At 37.5% G+C, this 17181-nt stretch overlaps 1 protein-coding gene across 2 annotated transcripts in view; it reads right to left on the bottom strand.

Annotated features, from left to right (window-relative positions):
* The window catches only part of Faah2 (fatty acid amide hydrolase 2), a 154577-nt gene that overhangs the window by 107115 nt on the left and 30281 nt on the right, over nucleotides 1-17181 (bottom strand). For both annotated transcript variants that reach the window (XM_071606330.1, XM_034635443.2), the window contains exon 5: nucleotides 14216-14335. In XM_071606330.1, coding sequence (XP_071462431.1) covers nucleotides 14216-14335 — 120 coding nt within the window. The remainder of the gene's footprint in view (nucleotides 1-14215; nucleotides 14336-17181) is intronic.

The raw sequence follows: 17181 nt of genomic DNA on the forward strand, positions 1-17181 counted from the left end.
AAGGTATAGGTGTGGAAAAAGCAGGAAGATGGCGGCGAGGGGAGTGCATTGCCCCCGTGTGCTGCTTCACTGTGTGGGAGTATGACAAGTCAGGACGGCTAAAGGCTATCTTGTTAGGAATTTCCAGCAATAGTGGGGTGCTCTGGAACCTGGAGGAAGGATTTCCATCACACGAGGATCGGCTATGGGGACTCAAATGCGAGAGGTTTGTCACACAGAGGGTAACACTGCTTATTCAGCAAATCGCCCTGCGGCTAGAGTCTGCAGCGCGTGCTGGGAAACGAGGAGATAGCCACGCAGGGATACAGCGCTGCAGTTTCTGCCAGCCGTGCAAGCACCGTACTCAGGGCTGAATTCTGGGTTTGAGACGGGGGAAGGGAGCGGTCCATCTTGGTTCTCCACACCGGTCAGACCACAGAAGAGGCCAGCAGCCACCATGTTGGAAAGCTGACGTCACCATCGATGTTTTCGACTGACCGCAGCTCATTCAGCCATAGAACAGGTAATTTCAGGCTGCCATTCGCCTCCGGCTTGCAGACAGATTGCTAGGGTTCAGTGCCTGGGGGCTTCTTAGAACCTGATCTTATCGGAGCGAACACCGAGCGCGGCGGCCGAGTTCCGGCTCCCGAAACTGCCCTGGCCCAGGGCTGGGGAGCCTGCGGAGGCTGCTTCTTGGACCCTGCTCCTATCAGAGCATACACCAAGCACTAAGCGGCCGAATTCCGGCTCCCGGAACTGAGCCCGCGGGGACTGATTCTTGCAGCCTACTCTTATCGGAGCTTACATCGAGCACGGAGCGGCCGAGTTCCAGATCCCAGAACTGCCCTGGCCCAGGGCTAGGAGCCCACGGAAACTGCTTCTCGGTCCGGGTCCTGCTGAGGGGCGGTCAGGACTCACCCGTTGCTTTGGTTGCCCGGCAAGGGGAACGAAATTCTGCCATTCGCGTAGGATACCAACATGGCAGAGATCTGATGTCATCAGAAAGTGGCGGAGGAGAGAACTTCATCAATACCAGCGGCGACAGAAGCAGTTGGTCTCCTGGTAGGGGGGGTGAGGCACAGACACCCGAGTCTCCTCAATTTGTCGTCGAGCCAGAGGGGAGGAGCCGGGCCGCCGCCAGCTCCCAGAGCAGGCCCAGCGGCTCGCCAGCGTGGTGACCGCGTGACCCCAATTGGAGAGGGGGCGGAGCGGAGCCGCCACCCGCACCCGCAAGGTGGGCAGACCCGCGACCCAGTGGTACATGGGCGTGGTAGGAGGGGCAGGGCAGAGCCGCCGCCCGCGCTTGCAAGGTAAACAGACCTGTCACAGACTGGTGGGTCAGGCCCAGTGGCCTGCCAGTGTGGTACACACGTCACCCCAACTGGAGTAGGGGCAGAGCAGATCCTTCTCCCACGCCCGGATCAGGCCCTGCCGGTGTGGTGGCCACGTGACCCCAATTGGAGTGGGGGCGGAGAAGAACCGCCACCCGTGCCCGCAGGGTGAGCAGACCTGTGACCAACCTGCAGATCAGGCCCAGGGGTCTGCAGGCGTGGTAGGAGGGGCAGGGCAGGTCCGCCGCCCGCGCCTCCAAGGTAGGCAGACCTGTGACAGACCGGCGGATCAGGCCCAGGAGCCTGCCAGCGTGGTACACACACCACCCTAATTGGAGTAGGGGCAGAGCAGAGTCGCCGCCCGTGCCAGGAACAGGCCCAGCAACCTGCAGGCGGGGTAGTCAAGACACCCCAATTGGAGTGGGGGCAGAGCAGAGCCGCCACCCGTGCCCGAAAGGTGGGCAGATCTGCGACCGACCAGCGGGACAGGCCCAGTGGCCTGCCGGTACGACAGACACGTCACCCCATTTGGAGTAGGGGCAGAGTATAGCCACCGCCCGCGCCTGCAGGGTAGGCATACCTGCAACCGACCGGCGGATCAGGCCCAGTGGCCTGCTGGCGTGGTACACTCATCACCCCAATTGGAGTAGGGGCAGAACAGAGCCGCCGCCAGCGCCCAGAACAGGCCCAGTGACCTGCTGGCGTGGTAGTCACGACACCCCAATTGGAATAAGGAGAGAGCAGAGCCGCCGCCCGCGCCTGCAGGAAAGATACGCAAGCAGTTTGAAAAGACAAGGAAAGAAAGGACCACAAGCAATGCAGGTAAACACAACTTTAGAAGAGGTAACAGCTGCAGCAGATGGAATGTCAGATAAAGAATTCAGGATATACATGCTTCAGATGATCTGGAGTATCAAGGAAGACATTAGACAACAAAATCAGACAATGAAAGATCACTTCGACAATGAATTACACAAACAAATCCAGGAAGCAAAGGATCAACTATACAGGAAGATAGAGGTTATAAAAAACAAACAAACAGAAATCCTAGAAATGCAGGAAGCAATAAACCAACTTAAAAACTCAATGGAGAATACTACCAGCAGAGTAGAACACTTAGAAGATAGAACATCAGACAATGAAGACAAAGTATTTCAACTGGAAAAGAACATAGACAGCTCAGCAAGACTGTTAAGAAACCATGAGCAGAACATCCAAGAAATATGGGATAACATTAAGAGACCAAACTTAAGAGTCATTGGGATACAGGAAGGTACAGAGCTCCAAACCAAAGGAATGAGCAATCTATTCAATGAAATAATACGAGAAAACTTCCCAGACTTGAAGAATGAGACAGAATCCCAAATCCTAGAAGCCTACAGGACGCCGAATGTGCAAAATCATAAGAGATCCACACCTAGACACATTATAATGAAGATGCCCAACATACAGAATAAGGAGAGAATTTTAAAAGCTACAAGAGAAAGGAAGCAGATTACATTTAGGGGTAAGCCAATCAGGATAACAGCTGATCTTTCAACACAGACTCTGAAAGCTAGAAGATCCTGGAATAACATATTTCAAACACTGAAAGAAAATGGGTTCCAACCAAGAATTGTGTATCCAGCGAAATTAAGCTTCAGGATGGAAGATGAAATTAAAACCTTCCACGATAAACAAAAGTTTAAAGAATTTGCAGCTAGAAAACCATCTCTTCAAAACATCCTTGGCAAAACATTACAGGAAGAGGAAATGGAAAATAACAATAAAAACCAACAGTGGGAGGTAGGACAGTAAAGGGGGGGGGGAAATAATCAAAGAGGAAAACAAACCATGTTTAGTTACAGAAATAAACAAATATGGCTGGAAGAACAACCCATATCTCAATAATAACCCTAAATGTTAATGGCTTAAACTCACCAATTAAGAGACACAGGCTAGTAGAATGGATCACAAAACAAGACCCAACAATATGCTGCCTACAGGAGACGCATTTGATAAGAAAAGACATACATAGGCTGAAGGTGAAAGGTTGGGAAAAATCATATCACTCATATGGACTTCGGAAACAAGCAGGAGTGTCCATACTCATATTAAATAAAATAGATTTCAAGCCAAAGTTAATCAAAAGGGATAAAGAGGGACACTACATACTGCTTAAGGGAACCATACACCAACAAGACATAACAATCATAAATATTTATGCCCCAAACAATGGTGCAGCTATGTTCTTCAAACAAACTCTTCTCAACTTCAAGAGTCTAATAGACCACCATACCATAATCATGGGAGACTTCAACACACCTCTCTCACCACTGGACAGATCTTCCAAACAAATGTTGAATAAGGAAACTATAGAACTCAATAACACAATTAATAACCTAGACTTAATTGACTTCTATAGAGTATACCACCCAACATCAAGCAGTTATACTTTTTTCTCAGCAGCACATGGATCCTTCTCAAAAATAGATCATATATTATGTCACAGGGCAACTCTTAGACAATATAAAGGAGTAGAGATAATACCATGCATCTTACCTGATCATAATGGAATGAAACTGAAAATCAACGATAAAAGAAGGAAGGAAAAAGCATACATCACTTGGAGAATGAACAATAGGTTACTGAATGATCAATGGGTTATAGAAGACATCAAGGAGGAAATTAAAAAATTCTTAGAGATAAATGAAAACACAGACACAACATATCGGAATCTATGGGACATATTGAAAGCAGTTCTAAGAGGAAAATTCATTGCTTGGAGTTCATTCCTTAAAAAAAGAAAAAACCAACAAATAAATGATCTCATACTTCATCTCAAAATCCTTGAAAAAGAAGAGCAAAACAACAGCAAAAGAAGTAGAAGGCAAGAAATAATTAAAATAAGAGCTGAAATTAATGAAATCGAAACAAAAGAAACAATTGGAAAAATTGACAAAACTAAAAGTTGGTTCTTTGAAAAAATAAACAAAATCGACAGACCCTTAGCGATGCTAGCGAAGAGAAGAAGAGAGAGAACTCAAATTACTAGCATACGGGATGAAAAAGGCAATATCACAACAGACACTTCAGAAATACAGAAGATAATCAAAAACTATTTTGAATCCTTATACTCCAATAAATTAGAAGATAATGAAGGCAGAGATAAATTTCTTAAGTCATATGAGCTGCCCAGATTGAGTCAGGAGGATATAGACAACCTAAACAGACCAATATCAATTGAGGAAATAGAAGAAACCATCAAAAGACTACCAACTAAGAAAAGCCCAGGACCGGATGGGTATACAGCAGAGTTTTACAAAACCTTTAAAGAAGAACTAATACCAATACTTTTCAAGCTACTTCAGGAAATAGAAAAAGAGGGAGAACTTCCAAATTCATTCTATGAGGCCAACATCACCCTGATACCTAAACCAGACAAAGACACCTCAAAGAAATAAAACTACAGACCAATATCTCTAATGAACCTAGATGCAAAAATCCTCAATAAAATTCTGGCGAATCGGATACAAAAATATATCAAAAAAATTGTGCACCATGATCAAGTAGGATTCATCCCTGGGATGCAAGGCTGGTTCAATATACGGAAATCAATAAATGTTATTCACCACATCAATAGACTTAAAAATAAGAACCATATGATCATCTCGATAGATGCGGAAAAAGCATTCGACAAAATACAGCATCGCTTTATGTTCAAAACTCTAGAAAAACTAGGGATAACAGGAACATACCTCAATATTGTAAAAGCAATCTATGCTAAGCCTCAGGCTAGCATCATTCTGAATGGAGAAAAACTGAAGGCATTCCCTCTAAAATCTGGAACAAAACAGGGATGCCCTCTTTCTCCACTTCTGTTCAACATAGTTCTCAAAACACTGGCCAGAGCAATTAGACGAAAGAAATTAAAGGCATAAAAATAGGAAAAGAAGAACTTAAATTATCACTATTTGCAGATGATATGATTCTATACCTAGCAGACCCAAAAGGCTATACAAAGAAACTATTAGAGCTAATAAATGAATTCAGCAAAGTGGCAGGATATAAAATCAACACGCATAAATCAAAGGCATTCCTGTATATCAGCGACAAATCCTCTGAAATGGAAATGAGGACAACCACTCCATTCACAATATCTTAAAATAAAATAAAATACTTGGGAATCAACCTAACAAAAGAGGTAAAAGACTTATACAATGAAAACTACAGAACCCTAAAGAGAGAAATAGAAGAAGATCTTAGAAGATGGAAAAATATACCCTGTTCATGGATAGGCAAAACTAACATCATCAAAATGGCGATATTACCAAAAGTTCTCTATAGGTTTAATGCAATGCCAATCAAAATCCCAACGGCATTTCTTGTAGAAATAGAGAAAGCAATCATGAAATTCATATGGAAAAATAAAAGACCCAGAATAGCAAAAACAATGCTAAGCAGGAAGTGTGAATCAGGCGGTATAGCGATACCAGACTTCAAACTATACTACAGAGCAATAGTAACAAAAACAACATGGTACTGGTACCAAAACAGGCAGGTGGACCAATGGTACAGAATAGAGGACACAGAAACCAATCCACAAAACTACAACTATCTTATATTTGATAAAGGGGCTAAAAGCGTGCAATGGAGGAAGGATAGCATCTTCAACAAATGGTGCTGGGAAAACTGGAAATCCATATGCAACAAAATGAAACTGAATCCCTTTCTCTCGCCATGCACAAAAGTGAATTCAAAATGGATCAAGGAGCTTGTTATCAAATCAGAGACACGGTGTCTGATAGAAGAAAAAGTTGGCTACGATCTACATTCGGTGGGGTCGGGCTCCAAATTCCTCAATAGGACACCCATAGCACAAAAGTTAATAACTAGAATCAACAAATGGGACTTACTCAAACTAAAAAGTTTTTTCTCAGCAAAAGAAACAATAAGAGAGGTAAATAGGGAGCCTACACCCTGGGAACAAATCTTTACTCCTCACACTTCAGATAGAGCCCTAATATCCAGAGTATACAAAGAACTCAAAAAATTAGACAATAAGAGAACAAACAACCCAATCAACAAATGGGCCAAGGACCTGAACAGACACTTCTCAGAGGAGGACATACAATCAATCAACAAGTACTGCTCACCATCGCTAGCAGTCAGAGAAATGCAAATCAAAACCACCCTAAGATACCATCTCACTCCAGTTAGATTGGCAGCCATTAGGAAGTCAAACAACAACAAGTGCTGGCGAGGATGTGGGGAAAAGGGTACACTTGTACATTGCTGGTGGGACTGCAAATTGGTGCAGCCAATTTGGAAAGCAGTATGGAGATTTCTTGGAAAGCTGGGAATGGAGCCACCATTTGACCCAGCTATTCCCCTTCTCGGTCTATTCCCTAAAGACCTAAAAAGAGCATGCTACAGGGACGCTGCTACATCGATGTTCATAGCAGCACAATTCACAATAGCAAGACTGTGGAACCAACCTAGATGCCCTTCAATAGATGAATGGATAAAAAAATGTGGCATTTATACACAATGGAGTATTACTCTGCATTAAAAAATGACAAAATCATAGACTTTACAGGGAAATGGATGGCATTAGAGCAGATTATGCTAAGTGAAGCTAGCCAATCCCTAAAAAACAAATGCCAAATGTCTTCTTTGATATAAGGAGAGTAACTAAGATCAGAGTAGGGACGAAGAGCAGGAGAAGAAGATTAACATTTAACAGGGATGAGAGGGGGGAGGGAAAGGGAGAGAGAAGGGAAATTGCATGGAAATGGAAGGAGACCCTCAGGGTTATACAGCGGAGGGGGTAGAGAGAGAGGAGGGGAGGGGAGGGGAGAGGTGGGGAGGGGGGAGTGTGGAGGATGGGAAAGGCAGCAGAACATAACAGACACTAGTATGGCAATATGTAAATCAATGGATGTGTAACTGATGTGATTCTGCAATCTGTGTATGGGGTGAAGGTGGGAGTTCATAACCCACTTGAATCAAAGTGTGGAATATGATATGTCAAGAAATTTGTAATGTTTTGAACAACCAACAATAAAAAATTTAAAAAAAAAAAGGTATAGGTGCTTGAAATGAATGAATGTTTGAAAAAGAATAGAAAATAATCTTGAACATTTTGGTATAATTTCCCCAGACCTTTTGTTGTGTATAGCTTTTAACATATAAACATATGACATCAAAATATATGTATCAATAATATAAACATTAATATGTTCTAATTTAAAAAGAAATTACACATTATGGAACACTTGGAAAATATTGAAATGTAAAAGGAAATTAAAGTCACATTTAGAATCTGTTAACCAAAAATAACTACAGATAATTTTTTAATGTAGTCCCCTAATCACTTTCAATCAATTTACTTTTTACATACTTATGCAAAGGGAGGAGGGGAAGCATAGAAGCTCAGTGAATTAAATAAAGGGTAATGAATGGAAGGGATGGAGATAGGATTAGAAAAGATAGTGGAATGAATCTAACATAACTTTCCTATGTACATGTAGGAATACACCACAGTGAATCTCACTATCATAGTGTACATCCATAAGAATGGGGTCCTAATTAGAATAAGATATATTCCACACTCATATAAATATATCAAAATGGAGTCGACCATCATGTAAAACTAAAAAGAATCAATAAAACATATTTACATGGATGATTACAATGATGAACTCATTGATGATAATAGCCTCTCAAATTACTCAATGGTATTTATTATTTTTTTAGAAAATAATAACTTGTATTTCCTGTCTATTCATCAGGCTATCAAAATATCTACTTTAGCCTATGCTAAATTTCTACTGAGGAGAGCTCTGACATAAGTTATAATTTTTTTAGTATTATTTTGGTTTTATTTTGCATCCAAATGGGTCAAAATCAATTATATAAGAATATTCCACTGAAACCTTCTGATAAGACATAAAAGCCATTTAGGAGAGATAAGATAGCAGTTTAGTCTGATTTAAAACTTGCAGTATTATGCAATAAAATATACCATGCTTCTTAAGCATTTTACATATTCAAATTTACATAAAAGAGATTTAGCAAGAAAATAAACTATGATTGATAGTGCCCCAATAAATTTAATGGTATAATAGATTTAATTATACATTATTTAAGCTTCAAAGAATTTATTATCACAACTTCAGTTGATGTAAGTTTACACACATTACTGAAGAATAAGAAGAATAGAGAATTCCAGTTGAAAAGCTGTTTTTGAACATAAAGTTTCCTCTTGATTTCCATATACATTACGCACTAAATGGAATCAACATAAGAGATATTCATAACATTTATGCAAGAGTATCAAATCTTTGAAAACAATCTATGACAGCCCTAGTTTGATGAAGTAGATGATGTTCTTTTTAAACACAATCTCTCAATTGGCACTGTATCATTTGGGAATTGAATTCAGAACCTAAGTCTCACAATTGTCTGGATCTTCTTCATCTCTTGGGAATCCATCATTTCACAATTTAATCAAAGTTGATAATGTAATATCTCCAGTCATCCAATACAGCCCCAATTTATTCAAATTCCTTATAGTCCAATGTGTCAAACATATCTCCATGCAGCATTGAAAATATAAGCCAACAAATCTCAATGTTAAGAGGATTGTATCCTCTGGCAATGTCCAATTGTGTTAAGATATCTCTTTAATACATCAGCATCGTTTTGCCAATCTTTCAATGTACAGTAGCAAAATACATACAGCACCTATTGAGTTTCACTAGAAAACACAGGTCCCAAGGGAGCCCTTTCATAGCCACATAGGCAGTCCCCTCTACTGGTTCAAGGATGCACAGGGTACCCATGGTGAAGAGTGTGTTGACCTGCAAGATTCATGTCCTGTATTTCCTCTGAATTCTTAGTATTATTAAGGTGACATAATTATCCAAATCAATCTACATATTCAAAGCAATTCTTACAAAAATCTCGATGTCATTTTCTTGCAGAAATAGAAAAAAACAATTTTGAAATGCACATGAAATTTGAGAGAACCTCAAATACCCAAAACAATCTTGAAAAAGATAAACAAATATGAAGGATTCAAACTTCCTGATTTCCAAATATGCTAGTAAGTTACAGAAATCAAAACAGTATTATGTTAGCCATAAGGACAGTTTTATACACCAATGGAATGGAATACAGAAAAAAAAACTATGTAGATATAGGGTCAATTAATTTTTTATCAAAGTTCCAAGACCATTAAATAGGTCAAAGTTAACAATTTCAACAAATAGGTTTGAAAAAACTGCATGTCTATTTTCATAATATTGAGATTTCAGCCATATAGTATATATAAAAATAACTCAAAATTGATTGACAGCAGACCAAAGAGCTAAAACTATAAAATTTTTAAGAATTTATAGGGGAAATTCTCCATGACACTGTATTTTGCTATTCTTCCTTGGATATAAGACCAAAAGTACAGGGATCAAAAAGAAAAATAGATAAACTGGATTTTATCAAATTTAAAAATTTTTACATATCGAAGAATGTAAATTTTTACATATCAAGAGAATAAAATGAGCTAGCTGCAGTGGCAACACACATCTCATCCCAGGGACTTGGGAGGCTGAGGTAGGAGGATCTTAAGTTCAAAGCCAGCCTTAGCAACTTAGTGAGACCCTAGGCAATTTAGAAAGACCCTGTCTCAAAATAAAAATAAAGGGCTGGGGATGTGGTTTAGTAGTTAAGCATGCCTGGGTTTATCCCTGGTACCAAAACCTAAAGAGAGAGAGAGAGAGAGAGATACATAGAGACAGAGAGACATAGAGACTGACTCATAGAAGGATAAAAATGCTTACAGAGCATATATCTGATGAGGGATCACTTCCAGTACACATAAAAAAAAAAAAAACTCCTGCAACTTTAAAAAACAACACAATAAAAAACAATCCATTTTGAATTGTGCAAATAATATACATTTCTTAAAAATGATATAAGATAGATAACAAGCACATGAAAAGATGCTAAACATTGTTAGTCATCAGGGAAAGGCAAATTAAGATCAAAATGATACTGTGTGTTACACTAACAGGGATAATTATAACTAAAACAATGCAAAATAACTATTGTTGGTGACAACACAGAGAAATGGGGACCATCCAAAACTACTGGTGGGAATTTAAAATGGTTCAGCCACACTGGAAAACATTTTAGTCATTTTTAAATCAGTTAAACATAAAATTACTATACGATCTAGTAATTCTACAGTTAAAAACAGGTCTTACAAAATGATATGTTAATTACTATAGCAACAATATTTACAGTAGCCAAAAGTTAAAAACAATCCAAACGTCTACCAACTGTGTGAATCAAGAAACTCTGGTATTTCCAAATGATGCATTATTATTTTTAGTTATATATAACATCAGAATACATTTTGATATAATCATAGAAACATGGAATATAATTTCTCTGAGTCCCCAGCACTTCCCCTCCTTCTAACTCTAACTACTCCTCTCCCTATACCCTATTGATCTTTGTGTTAATTTTATAGCTTTTAAAAAATTAGATTATTGAATATATAAGCCTGTTCTAAAAAGTCAGAGGTCAAAAGTTTCTGTGATATGTAGAAGCAAACCCAAAATAAAGTGAGAAGGCAAGAAAGAATGAAAGAGAAAGGAAAAAAGGGAGAAGGGAATTTCATCAAAATAGCGAAATGGTCAAAAGATTAGATGAAGGGGACTGAGGAGGAGGAGGAAGGAAGGGAAAGAACAATGGAATGAATCTGACTGAACTTTCTTATGTACATCTGTGAATATACCACAGGGAATCCCAATCTCAAGTATATTAAAATAATGTATTAATACTTGGCTATAAATGTGAACAAAGTATTGATATATGCTGCAACACTGATGAACACTAAAACCATTATGCTAAACAAAATAATCCAGAAACAAAAGACCACACACTTCATGATTCAATTTATATGAAATATACAGAGTTGGTAAATCCATAGACAGAAATGGATTTCTGGTTGCCAGAGGCTATGGGAAGGAGGAATGGGAAATGACAACTTAATTGGTGAGATGTGGAGGGACAGAAATTCTCATACACTGCTATTGAGGAAGTCAAATGGTAAAGCCAGTTTTCCAAACAACTTGGCAGTTTCTAAGAAGCTAAAAATTTGGGAGGCAAATCAAGATATTAGCTAAGCTCTTATTCCAGTGATTATCTTTGAAGAAATAACAATATAAACAGCTATCTATACACCAACCTACCTTCACAAGAGCTAAGGGAGCCAGGTGAGAGAAAATAGTGCCTGTTTTTAATATGATAAGAAAAGAAACATTGAAGAAGGCACAAAAGAAAGAGTAACCTGCATCACTTCTCCCCCAACTTCAAGCAGTGTGTAGAGAGACACATCCAACTTGGGGAAAAGAAGAGAAATTGGGTGTCAACCTTAGAATTGAAATCCAGTACCAGGCCCACCAGAATGAAATCCACTGCCAGACAGAGACCTATAAACGTTTACCTCAGACGAATAACCACACACTGGGCTGCTGGAATTGTGTTATCCAGGTGGCCAAGGGAGATAGAGAAGCAAGACTATCCACTGGGGAGTTATGAAAGTTACTACATAACTTTTTCCTGGAGCTCAGTGCAAAGCATGCCATGGTGAAACTTGACACTAAAATCCCTATACTCATGCCAGAGCTCAAAGATGAAGCTTCTAGAACCGCACCAGCATCAGGTAGATGCAGGCTTGGAGCCATCCTGAGCCTCACACCCTATATTGAGACTTTATAAATCCTTGAAGCTATAAGCCTCAGCATCAAACAGCTTAGCATCAACCTTGGTGGACAAGAAACTATGTCAAATACCAGTCCTCCAAACTTGGGTAACACAGCTACTCCCTAACCAGTACTCAAAGACAGTACCTCTAGACCTGCTCTGGTAGTAGGCAGAAACATAAAACCCAATGGGATAGACTTATGTTATAGCCTACATTGCTGAGAGCTGTGGCATGGACCTGGATATACCCCTTAGACTGTGCAGGTCCTTATAGTTATGAATCACAGGTGCTAACAATTTCATTGTAAGCCATTGTGCCCAAGGGACTGTTTTTACAAACACTATCCCAACATTGGGCAGCATAGTGTAAATCAAAACTCCATTAAATGGGGATTGGAAAAGGGTAGGAAGCAAAGAATTTAGCCTTGGAACTCAGGGATGGGCTGATGAAAATGGGATGCATTCTAAAGCCCCTATCCTCAGGCCAGTCTGCACAGAGCCATAGGAACAGCCCTGGTGACAGGCAGAGAAACACAACTGCAATCTATCAGTCTTATATTCCAGCCAGCACCACCTGTGGTGAGTTTCAGCATTCAAGAACCATGAGTCCACCTCAACAGTAAGCAGACACAGAAGACACAGAGAGCTTAAAAATGTATCCTGTTGGTGTAGTTATATTAGATAAAATAGATTTTAAATCAAAATTAGTAAGAAGAAAAAAGGAAGGTCACTATAAAAATGATTAAGTGGTAAACTCAGCAAGGGGAATCAAAAATTCTGAATAACCACATGATCATCTCAATAGACATGGAAAGGGAATTTGATAAAATTACACACTGCTTAAACAAAATACTCTGTATGACTTACTTATTGTAGAAGTATACCTCAACATAATGAACATCATATGTAAAAACAGAAACTAACATCATAGTGGACAGTGAAAAAGCTGAAAGTTTGCTACCTAACATAAAGAACAAAGCAAGGAGGCACACTTTCACTACTTTTATTTGACATAGTAATGAAAATCCTAACCAGAGCAATTAGGCAAGAAAAAGAAATAACGGATATTCAAAAACAGGTAAGAGGAAGTCAAATTCTCACTGTTTACAGATGGTAATATGTTATATGCAGAAAAACCCAGATATTCCACCCCAAATTACTAGAACTAATACATGAATTCAGCAGATTCACTGGATAAAATTTCAATATACAAAAATAAGTAGTGTTGTTATACACCAATAGCAATTATCTGAAATAGAAATTAGGAAAGCGATTCCATTTATGGCAACTATACAGGAAGAAAATACCTCAGAATAAATTTAAAGAAGTGAAAATCTCTATAATGAAAATTATAAAACATTGATGAAAGAAACTGAAGAGAATAAATAAATGGAAATATATCCCATGTCTATTAACTGAAATCAACAATATTGTTAAGATGTCCACACCACTCATTTGATAGAATGCAATTCCTATCAATATTCAAAGATGTTTTTCACAAAATTAGAAAAAGTCCTAAATTTTTATGTAAACACAATACACCAGTATGTTCAAAGCAATCTCGAGCAAAAAGAACAGAATAGGAAGTATTATACTATGTGACTTCAAAATACATTCCAAAGTCATAGTAATTAAAATAGCATAGCTTTAATATAAAACAAACACATATAATGATGGAAAAGAATGGAGGAATGGGGAGAAATGGATCCATGAATGCTAAGTTATAGGTAGATAAGAGTAAGAAATTCTGTTCTGCTATTACAAAGTGGGGTAAAATTAGATAATGGTAATGTAGTATATATTTCAACAAGCTAGAAGAAAGGATTTTCAAAGCTTTCTCCATAAAGAAAGGATTAATATTTGAAGAGATTGATATATTTAACCAGATATAAACATTATTCAATATGAACATGTATTGAAATAGTATATTACATCATTAATATATACAATTTTATGTGCATATATTATATACCAATGTATATAAGTATTTTATATATATATACACAAATATACATAAATTTTGTTCATATATAATCTTCATTTATATAATTATAAAAATATAAATAAAATAAAAATAAAATTTTAGTGCCCAAAACTCCATTGCTCTGATTGATAAAAGTAGAACTACTCTTCTGACCATGTTAAATTACCTGGGGAAGGCTTGTGACCAAAAATGCCATTGAAGAAAGCAGGCATACGAATGCTGCCACCAATATCAGAACCCATACCAATTACTGAACACGCAGCTGCCAGGGTGCATCCCTCACCACCTATAAAGAAATGAAAAAAAAAAAAAAAACACCAGAATTCATCTTTTCAATTAAAGAAATAAGCTAGGTTACTATTTTCACAGGATATATTTTTAAGCTGTCTGTGTTGTCAGATTAAAAGTGTGTCACTTGTAGACAGCATATATATTCAGATCATGACTTTAATCCATTCTGCCAATCTATAATTTTGAAGAGATTAAAATACTTAAATTTAAAATACTCAAAATTAAAAACTTACTTTTGACATTGTTACATTTTTTAGTCTTATAGCTTTTCTGTCCTTCAATTACTCCACTACTACCTTCCATTGTATTTAGTTGATATTTTGTAATATTATGTTTTTCTTGTTATTTCCTTTTATGTATATTATATAGACATTTTCTTTGTAGGTTCCATGAGAATCACATAAACATTTAAAGTTATAAGAATTTATTTTAAATTTATACCAATTTATTTCAATTGTTTGCAAAACTCTACTCATTTACAGCTCCCTCCCACTGCTTTATGCAAACTATTTTTATTTATTGTGTAACCCATTAACATGAATTTATAATTTTGGTGCATTTTTCTTTAAAGTTTGTATATATTAAAAAACTTGTTGCCAATCAAATTTATACTAATATTGATTTTTACATTTGTCCACGTATTCACATTTATCAGAAAATTTATATTTTCATATGTCTTTGCAGTACTCTCTAGCATCCTTTAATTTCATATTAAAGGTCTTCTTTTATAATTTCTTATAGAAGACATCTAGTGATAACAAACTCCCTCAGGTTTTGTTTGCCTGTGAATGTCTCAATTTTTCCCTCATTTTTGAAGAAAGTTTTCCCAGATATAGAATTCTCAGTTTACAGTTTCTTTTTTTTTTCTTTCAGCACACCTATAATATCATCCCACTGCCTTCTTTTCTCCATATTTCTGCTTGGAAATCTCAGAATAATTTTATTGAGAAGCCCCTTGAACAAGGTAAGTCACTTTTCTCATTTTATTTTCACGATACTTTCTTTGTCATTGCTTTTCAATACATATGTTTTAGATGATAGGATTTTAATTGTAATCTCATTGAATCTGTATAGTGCTTTGGGTATTATGGTCATTTTGACAATATTAATTTTTCCTATCAAAGACAATGAGAGATCTCTCCATCTTCTAAGGTCTTCTTCAATTTCTTTCTTTAGTGTTCTGCAGTTTTTATTGTAGAGGTCTTTCACCTCTTTGTTAAATTGATTCTCAAGTATTTTTAGGCCATTGTGAATGGGGTAGTTTTCCTAATCTCTCTTTCAGATGATTCATCACTAATGTATAGAAATACATTTGATTTATGAGTATTGATTTTATATTCTACTATTTTGCTGAATTCATTTATTAGTTCTAGAAGTTTTCTGGTGGAGTTTTTTGGATCCTCTAAGTGTAAAATTATGTCATTAGCAAATAATAATGGTTTGAGTTCTTCTTGCTTTTCAACACTTTGATTATGTGTTTTAGTGAAGTTCTATCTGGACTTATTCTACTTTTAGTTAACATAAATTCCTGAATTTGCATTTGCTTTACTCCATTGTAGGAAAATTTGGGCCACTATTTGTTCAATAATTTTCTGTCCTTTTCCTTCTCAATTTATGGCTCCTCTAATGCATATATTGGTCCATTTCATGGTTTTCCATGAGTCTCTTAGTCTATGTTTACTTTTTTCACTCTTTTTGCTCCTTAGACTCAATGATTTTAAATGAACTATCCTCAATCTAACATATTTTATTCTGCTTGTTTGTTCTATTAAACTTTTCGTTAGTCAACTATCCATTGTGACAAAATGCCTGAGGTAATAAACATTTAAGGAAGAAAAATTTGTTTTGGCTCAGTTTCAGAGGCTTCTGTCAATAGTTGTGTTGCTCTGTTGTGTTGGGCCCAAAGTGAGGTAGTACATCATAGTGGGAATATGTGGCAGAGGAGGTGCTTATTTCATGGAAGCCAATAAGCAAAAATAGACAGAGAAAGTGGCCAAGATCCCAATAACCCCTTTAATGAAATATCTCCAATGACCTTGGTCCCACTTCTTAAAGGTTCCAATATCTCCCAACAGAGACATGGGCCATGGCTCAAGCCTTTAACATATAAGTTTTAGGGGGACATTTTAGATCAAAACTACAGAAAACTCCTGTTATAAAATTTTCAGTTACTGTATTTTTGAATTCCAGAATTTTAGCCCACTTCCTTTCAGAAATATTATTTTTATTCATATACTTTATTGGTCCACATAATTTTTCTGATTCATATAATTTAGATTTTTGCCAATGTCTTCCTTTTGTTTTGTAGAACCCTTAAGACAGATGTTTTTTTGTTGTATAAGTACAATGCCTGTGTTCATCGATGGTTTATATCATTCATATCCTTTATTTGAATGGATCACATTTTCTATGTGTATGCTTGTGTTTTGTTGTTGCTATTGTTGTCATTGTTGTTTCTGTTGAATCTGGACATTTGTAAAAACAGCCATATCTCACAGTCTTTGTAGACTGTTTCTATGTCAGAGAAACCTTTATTTATTAGCAGTACAGATTCTTAGCCTTGAAACCAGCCTGAGATGAAAACATAAAGTCCTTTAAGGTCTTTTCTGAGAATGAGTATTGTCTGGGTCTCTGGGTTTGTGTTTTTTATTCAATTTCCTTTATAAAAGAGTGCTTTTAAATATCTTAATGTCCTAAAGAATCTTATCTTAATTCAGTTTTTTCTTGGGTCCTTGCATGTTCAATTGTATTCCTGTATACATAAAGTCTTTCCCCAGGTGTCTGTGGGTCTGTGTACACTGGCAACATTGAAGACTAGTGCCCATCTTTGCAGCTTTCACT

This window comes from Marmota flaviventris, chromosome X, assembly GCF_047511675.1.
Source record: "Marmota flaviventris isolate mMarFla1 chromosome X, mMarFla1.hap1, whole genome shotgun sequence".
Lineage (NCBI taxonomy): Eukaryota > Metazoa > Chordata > Mammalia > Rodentia > Sciuridae > Marmota > Marmota flaviventris.